General features: G+C 40.4%; 1 protein-coding gene across 1 annotated transcript; it reads left to right on the forward strand.

Moving 5' to 3' along the window:
- Positions 1–249: 249 nt before the first annotated feature.
- On the forward strand, positions 250–4,245 carry LOC106012204 (dixin; the record flags this gene model as incomplete). Its single annotated transcript, XM_013084398.2, is given in 2 exon segments — positions 250–473; positions 3,778–4,245. A coding segment is annotated over 1 exon segment (81 nt), but the record flags the coding sequence as incomplete, so codon positions are not given.
- Between the last annotated feature and the right edge of the window lie 4,339 nt (positions 4,246–8,584).

Consider the following 8,584-nt stretch of genomic DNA (forward strand, 5'->3'; position numbering starts at 1 on the left):
CCCCCACCCCTCTGTCTGTCATCACAAAGTCTTTCTATCCCGTTTCCTGGTTTTGCATCGTTTCGAGATCCCCCAACACACTGATGTGAACAATCTCCCCATATTATGATATCTCTGATGTCGTAAGATTATGAAGTCACCAACGCTTCGAATGAGCTGTGTTACGGAAAAGCCAACATTTAAAAAATTAAATGATAAAGTATATACAACAAAACAGTTAAATCTAAATATTTCAAAAGTTAGAAAATACAATAAATATGAGTTAACTGCTCTGAAACAGTATTTATAAATAATTTGGAGGTCACTCGTCAATCGACGGGTAACTTCGTTTTGGCGTATTTTCTGATCCAATATTTTTACAATAATTTATTTACAATATGGCGTCATTATAAATTTGTGTCTGGAGTCTGGTGTGTTACATTATCGAAAACTTGTCAGGGGAGATGTCTGTTTAGTGTTTTCCATGTTGTGCGGTGAGTATCTCATGCTGACGTCTTTTGTTTGAGTTTCTGAAGCTATTTGTGAGTTATTGCATTCTCTGACCAAAGGTGTGTAGATCTAGAGACTAGAGTTGGGAGCGTCGGTAGTCAACAAGTGACTTCAGTACTTCGACTTCACTTTCAGTGAGTAGCCTACCGTACAGACTACAGATGTAGATCTAGATCTTGTCAAGTGGTAGAGTTTTGTGGTGAGTAGTTGTCTATTCTATGATCAGGTAGAGAGAGTGTTAAATCTACTAATGATATGATGAGTTCTACCCTGGTATATAGATTAGATCTAGATCTATATCTAGGTCTAGATATAGATCTAATTTAGTCTAGGCTAGGTCTAGATTAGATATCTAATAGTCTAGGAGTCTAGGACTAGAGTCTAGGCTCTAGGGCTAGGCTAGGGCTAAGGGGTCAAGGTTTTTAACACATGTCGTTAAACGTAGAAAAGACGCATCTTTCTGATTGGCTGCTAATTTTAGTACTGGGATAGCCACATGGAACAACGTGTTTTCGGTAACATTTCGGATTTCCTAGATCTAGATCTAGTATCTCTAGATTAGATCTAGAAATCTAGACTCTAGATCTAGATCTAGCTAGATTTCAAGATAGATCTAGATCTAGAAGTAGGCCTACTAAACTTGGTCTTGGACATGATGGAAGACGGCACGAAAATTGCCGTAAAAGACGCAGGAGGATTAGATCTAGATCTAGATCTACCACCCCCCCCCCCTCTCCTGCATTTTTAATCGCTAATAGGTCTATATTTAAAAAGAAAAAACAACAACTTCAAAGCAGCTCTACAAATTAGGCCTATGCCCTATAATTTATGCGACTGTTGGTCAGTCGGGAGGAGGAGAAGAGAAAAAAACCAAAAACTGTCCGGGACCGGGATCGAACCGCTCCAAAAATCATTGCACGACTTCCGACGCAGACGCGCTGTCTATTCAGCCATCAGAACTTCCGAGTGAAAGGTGTAGATTAAGCACCATGTATACATAGACACTTCCATCTTTGATGCCATGCGGTTGGCTATACTTAGATGTAGTCACGTGATCGGAGGGGTATCCTGGTCTGACAAGATGGGTGCTTTACTTAAAAATAGTTTGCGTCCTTTCTATCATGTTTAATCGCATGTGTTTTTACTAGATTATATCTAGATCTAGAGATGTAGATTTCTAGCCTAGATTGAGTGAGATCTAGATCTACTCCTCCTCAAGTCTGTCAAGGCCGGCGAGATCTAGCATCCTCTGAGAGTAAAATTTTAGGCCTACCAAGTCCAAGGGCAGGGTTCCGGCTCCATTTTCTTTCTAGAGTAAGAGATCTAAATCTAGAAATCTAAGATTTTGTTCTAGATAGTCATTCTAGACAGTACTAGATCTAGATCTAGACACCATCCTACAAAATTACTACTCTATACTGACACCAGACTACAGAGGCTCCTAAATTTAAATACTTTTCCAGCTGCGAGCGCCGTGCCATAAAACACTTACTGCAAGAGCCGTAGTAGGCCTAGATCTAAAATCTGGATCTAGATCTAGAAAATTTATTTTATAATTTAATACAAAACGAAGTGAAGTACTGCTAGTCTGTCAGTCTAGCCGTACTTATCTTCTAAGGCCCTATTAACATTAGAAAACAGGTCTCAGTAATTCAGGTTTAAAATACATGCACTGTCATTAAGGCACCTGGTTTCGTCTCAAATACAAAAATACTTTAACTTTAGGTATAATAAAATAAAGGTACTGCAACCTAAAAAATGTATAATTCAGTAGGCCTTTTTTTTTGGTTTTTGTTTTGGTCTGGTCAGTCTAGCCATCAATTAAAAATAAGTACGGCTAGCCCAGCTGTCTAGCCGTAAGTTTAAGTACCGCTAGCCAAGTGGTCTAGCCTTTTAAGTAGGGCTAGCCTCTTCCTTAAAAATCAAAAGTGAGACTGCAGATGATTGGGGCTGGGGACATGCGACGGCTTCAAGTTAACTCGTCCCACGGTGAAGTCGTCACCTCCAGTGATCTCGTGTGACGATTCACCATAAGACGATTCACCGGTTCCCGACGAGACAATCCTAGACTGAAGTGGGAAGGTGTCGTTGTCTTGCACCTCTACCCTCCCCCAGTCTTCCACTCAGTTTTTATTGTATTCTCTGATGGCAACAACAGAGTTGTGGAGTAGTGAGCCCAGCAATAGTTTAGCATCAAGTCTAAAGTACTAAAGACTTAAACCTGTGGTACTATGTATCTAGAACTAGTAGCAGGCTAGGTTTCCTCGGCGGTGATACTACACTTCGCGACACCAGACTAACTACTACGATAGATGTTGTACAGTGTAGGCTACTACTGGTCTAGGTTAAGTTCTTGTTGTTGTTATCGATCCTGCAGGTTAAGTTCTTCAACTTTCTAAGTCAAGCTAGCATCTTAGTTTTTAAAAGTATATTCAAAAATCAAAAGTGAGGCTGCAGAAAACTAGGGAGTCAAACTTTGGCAGCCATTTTCTCGCTTCTTTTATATCTGATTCAGGCGACCCCCACACCTCCTTCAATCGCAAATATCTGGACTTCTAATCAAAACAGATGGGTGGGTTTGTTTTTCATATATAAGCAAGACAAATGAACTGGTTCTAAGATAATCAGGATCTCCATAGTATCCTAAAATTTACGAGCGCCTGATTCCACGTTGTCGTGACATCTATCATCATGTACGCCCATCATCTGTGACATCAGTAAGACATTCTTGACTAGCTGTTTGAGGTTTTTTTAGTTGTCATTTTTATTGTTTGCTTGGTCTTCTAACAGAAAAAAAAGGCAAAATGTTGCATTGGAGTTGGAAAGAGGTAGGCTACATGATATGCCAAGAGATAGTACAGAATGAAATATAATACTTGAAGAATAGTGTGATAGTCTTAGACTGAAAATACTTCCTTTGACCTGAGGAGATGGGTTATTATCAACACCATACTGCTAGGAAATTTGGTGAAATTCTGACCCCCCCCCCCCCCCCCCCCCCAAAAAAAATAATTTTTAAGTTTATTTTTACTCCCACGGTCTGGGCCCAATGGGTAGTTGGATGGCTGCTCTGGGGCTTGATTTTTCTTTAGGGGGGGGGGGAGAAGGAGGTTCGTAAAGCAGGGAAAATAAAAAACCGTCGTCTTTGTGTGCTCAAGAAAGTTGTAAATTTTATTTGAAACAAGTTTTTAAAAGCAGCTTGGTACTCCGGAATTCTCAAAGTTAGCATTATATGTGTATGTATGTATGTATGTATATGTGTGGTGATACACCTCTCCCTTTCTGCAGGACCGGTACACATTGATTGTGGCATGCGTAGAACACTGGTGTTTTAAGTGAGAAAGTGCAAGATTTGCCGTCCACCTGGCATTTCGACCGACGTTTTTTTATTCTGTTACTCGGAACATTGTGGACTAACGAACAAACAGTACCAGCCGGCAGTTAGAATGAGGACGGGGCGGAGGCGGCGAGCAGACGTGAGCCCCACCACCTAATCGCCTGTGATTCGTGGGACCGCCAGACGTACACGACAGGCTCCCATATTGCCCCACGGACCGCCAGACGTACACGACAGGCTCCCATATTGCCCCACGGACCGCCAGACGTACACCACAGGCTCCCATAGTGCCCCGTGGACCGCCATCACCAGCCTCTCATGAGTGCCGTCGTTGTGTCATGAGTGCCGTCAGAACGCGACGGGTGTCCGACTCTCCTGCTCGGCCCGGAGATTCCGACAAGATGTGGGTCCAGTGGAAAGTAAGCCATTTTCTTTTTTCTAGGTGGGTGGTTTGAGGTTGCCTCTGATAGGCTTTACTTCTTTTTGCTCTTGTGTTTGTGTGACTGTCTGTGTGACTGTTTGTCGTGACAGGTTTCCATGAAGTTCCAACATGACAGCTTCAGATTATTGTGGGGAATGCTCCTGAATGAATCTCTTGTATCCCCGGGGCTGTGCTACTGACTGAAGTGTCTTTAGGCCATTCCCAAAGGGGGGATATTAACCATATTCTTATGCACAGTAGAATTTTAAATGGACTGATTTATCAATGTCATGCTCATAACTGTACCGGAACAACAAAGGGGGAACTGCTGCTTTTTCTTTCCTAGTCCTGACTATTGTCATTTTTCTTCTATCGTCATTTTTCTTCTACTTGTTTTGTATGTTTGTCACACTCTTGTGACCCGCTATTTTCGGGGTGCCTTGATAGTCGAAGCAGACTTTGTGCTGTTGAAGCTAGAGAGGTGAGCAGAGTAAGTCTGATTCCCTGTAAGGACTTCTCTGTTAACATCCACCCCGTGGCACTCATTTATGCAGTTGCGAGCGCTGTAAAACCTCTACTAAACATTTCAAATATCATGACAGGTTTCCGTGAAGTTCCGACATGACAGCTTCATCAGTATTGTGGGGAATACTCCTGATAGAATCTCTTGTTGTGTTTGTCTGACGGCCTAGGTTGGTCGTTGCGTCTCGTTACTCTCTCACTGTTTCTTTTTTTCTCTCTCGTCCCTACCCCCCATGCCTCTGTCATAACAGACAAAAGATGGCATGGTCTGAATAGAGTAGAATATATATATAAATATAACCATACATTATTATCAGATTTGTGTCATTCTTCTGTTCATTTCCTGCTGATTTTCTCATTGTTTCCTCTCTGCTTTGTATTTTTAAAATTTTATGATTTAATAAATGTTTATTTTTTAAATGTGCATGACTGATTATTGGGTTGCATATTTTTTATTGGAATCTGGTGTGGCTCACGTGGTACCTTCTTCACGTTCATCCTTCACTCACTCCTGTTCTCTCCCTCTGTCTCTATCAGTCTGTGTTCATTCACACATACACGCAAAGAGGGCATATATATTGTCTGGTTTGTAAAGCAGTGTGTTTGAACCTTTCTTGTGGGTGGCTGGCGGGTGCTGTGGTGTGGTTTGCTCCTCTTTCCTATTGACCATCTAACGTCCTTTTCTCCCCTCCTTCTTTTTTGTGTTTGTTACTCTTGTATTACACTTCTATAATCTTCAGCACTTACATTATGATCTGATTGTGTTGCAAGTGCCGTAAAACTCCTGCTACCAAAGTCAACGAGTGTTTTGATGGGATGGGACTGGGTGTACTGTCCTGTGCCCCTGGCTTACTGAAACGATCAGGCCTCCTCAGCGTGACCGTAGTCTGAAAATGTGGAGGCGAGTTGAAAACGAAGTCACAGTAGCCTACGCGAGACAATAGGACGGCAGCGCAATGAGATCACCGAAAGGGAAATCAATTAAGACTGTGCTTATTACACAACTACAAATATTATCTTAATTACTGGATTTATGACTAGATTTCTAGATCTAGACTCTTGTTCTAGTCTCATTTCTCGTTCTATGTGCGGTAAAAGAGCTTCACTTCCCATTGGCAATTGACACAGAAAATAATGAGAGAAAGAAGAAGAATAAAGATAATATTTTATAGCACATACATATTTATCCATGGAAAACCAGATTCATGCTCAATGCGCTTAAAAAATATACTCATTCATTATGCAAGCATGCAATAATTTATAGGCCTAACAGTAGAAACATTGCCAAGTATGGGTAATACACACCTAGGTCTACATGTAAGCCTGTATACACACATAGAGACATAGATAGACACATGACACATGCATTCACAAACATAACAGTGTAAATATTATGAAAAATGTTTAACTTACATTGTTTATGAAGACAGCTTTAGGACTTTCTGTTCAGGTTCTTTCTCAGATGGTGGATATCCAATCTTGCAGAAATTGTTTAGCAAAATGTTGCTCATGACAAAGCAGTTGTTTTGTCTCATTTCAAAACCACAGTACTGTGAGATGTCCATAGGCTAAATATTTCACTCAAAGAGTTTCTGCATACCTTGTCCCACACTGACAGAAAGGCTATCATGTAGCAAAAGATGGTCCACTGACATGCTGGGTCCCCAGCTTGAAGTAGGCCTCCTCTACTCAAAGAAGATGGAAACTCCCCATACTTTTTAAAGTAACAAAAACAATCCTCCTTTAGGACTTTGTCTTTTCTTATGACATTGCCAGCAATGTAGACAAGACTGCACTTGACTTCTGTTTTGACTGAATTCTCCATTTCTGGCGTTGATTCAATCAGTTCACAGACTTCTTTCTTGAGTCCATTGAAATTTAATACATTTTTCACTAGAATGACCCGATTCAGAATGTAAACCAGATTTAGAATCTAGATCTAGATTTCTAGATCTTGATTAGGCCTAGATCTAACTTAATTCTTAACAAAACCTTTGTTTTTATTAAGTTCACTTTTTCTCAAATTTGCTGTGCATTTATGAAATATGTTCCACCACTAGGCCTAGATCTAGATTTAGATCTAGCCTACCTTGTCTAAGTTTTCCAAATGATTTGTCCAATGGATGAGTTGTGAATTTTTCCTAGCAGTAGAATCTACACATATTGATTTGTTGGCAAAAGGTATTTTGCCATTTCAACAACACCAAAGTATGTAGATCTATGCTGTATAGCAGTGACTGTGTCAGCTGTCAGCATTTTCCCCCTTTTTTATCTGGTCAATCTAGATCTAGATTATAGCCTAGATCTAGATTCTCTCTCTATATATGTATGTAGTTAATGTAGATCTCGATGTAGACCTAGACTCTAGATATAGAATAGATCTAGATTCTAGTTCTTGCTAAGGCTGAGGGCACTGGTGTTGGAATTAAACTTTTGGACAAATGAGAAAATAGCGATGGGTTTTTTTGGGGTCTTAATCCAGATCGAGATCTAGATCTAGATCTAGATTCTGGATCTGCCCATTTTCAACAAGTCTGTAGATCTAGATCTACAATGTATTCGGCACTAGAATCTACTTGGATATGGTGGTCCTACTCAAAGTCCTACTGAAATATCGATACTGATTTAAATAGTCGGTATCAATGTTTTATGTTTTTTTATCAGTAGCCTAGCCTAGGCCTAGATCTAAATCTAGCCTACAAAATGAGCAGTAAAATTTCACTTGTTTTTCACAAGGCAAGGGGGGTTGCCCCCCTATCTTAAAAAAAAGAAGAAAAAAAACATGGGGTGTTTCAGGGGGGCATGCCCCCCCCTGAATTTGACCACGATTTGATGTTTTGCAATTCCGGTTTGAAATGCTATCTCTCTAGATCGGCACGCGAATCAAAAAGTAATCGTTTAGACTTAGAACCAGAAGTAATCGTCGTTGGGGTCAAAACTAGATTCTAGATGTTCTCTGGGTTATATTTCCCTGTCACTAGGCCTAAATCGGGAACACCATATCCTAGTAGTGCCATGTATTCCATTAGAAAGCACTGAAATTGATAATCCAAATGAAATATTAATTTAGATTCTAGACCTAGATATCTAGATCTATCCTCATGTCACACGTTTCGCATCACTATCACAAGGAAGGCTGCTGACATTTTGAAACTTTGTTTACTTCCGTCACTGTTCTTCTCACCTCCCCTGACCTATTAAATTTCAGAAATGTTTTTCAAGTAAAAAAACAAAAAAGCAAAAAAACAATTGTAATTTAAATGAACATTTTAATAAATGGAAAAATGTAAAGTGCACATTGAAAGCGAATTGGTATTAAAGGAAGGATATTTCTTTATTTCTGCAGGATGTTAAACACTTACGCTAGTACAATGCTATTTATAGGAGTGAGATGACAATCGGCTGTTTAATTATGTGACTCCCACGTTGTGACCTAGTTCTGACTCGCCTCCACATTTTCAAACTAGGTCACGCTGAGGAGGCCTGGCAATTTCGGTGAACCGTGCCTGTGTCCGAACGAGTGATCTCAAGTCTCCTATCAGCTCAGTTAGTGGATGGTTACCACTGAATGACTCATCAGACAGTTACCCTTCAATGACTCATCAGACAGTTACCCTTCAAAGACTCATCAGACAGTTACCTTTCAGTGACTGATCAGACAGTTACCCTTCAATGACTCATCAGACAGTTACCCTTCAATGACTCATCAGACAGTTACCTTTCAGTGACTGATCAGACAGTTACCCTTCAATGACTCATCAGACAGTTACCCTTCAATGACTCATCAGAAAGTTACCCTTCAAGGACTCATCAGA

The sequence above is a fragment of the Aplysia californica genome, unplaced genomic scaffold (genome assembly GCF_000002075.1).
Source record: "Aplysia californica isolate F4 #8 unplaced genomic scaffold, AplCal3.0 scaffold00290, whole genome shotgun sequence".
NCBI lineage: Eukaryota > Metazoa > Mollusca > Gastropoda > Aplysiida > Aplysiidae > Aplysia > Aplysia californica.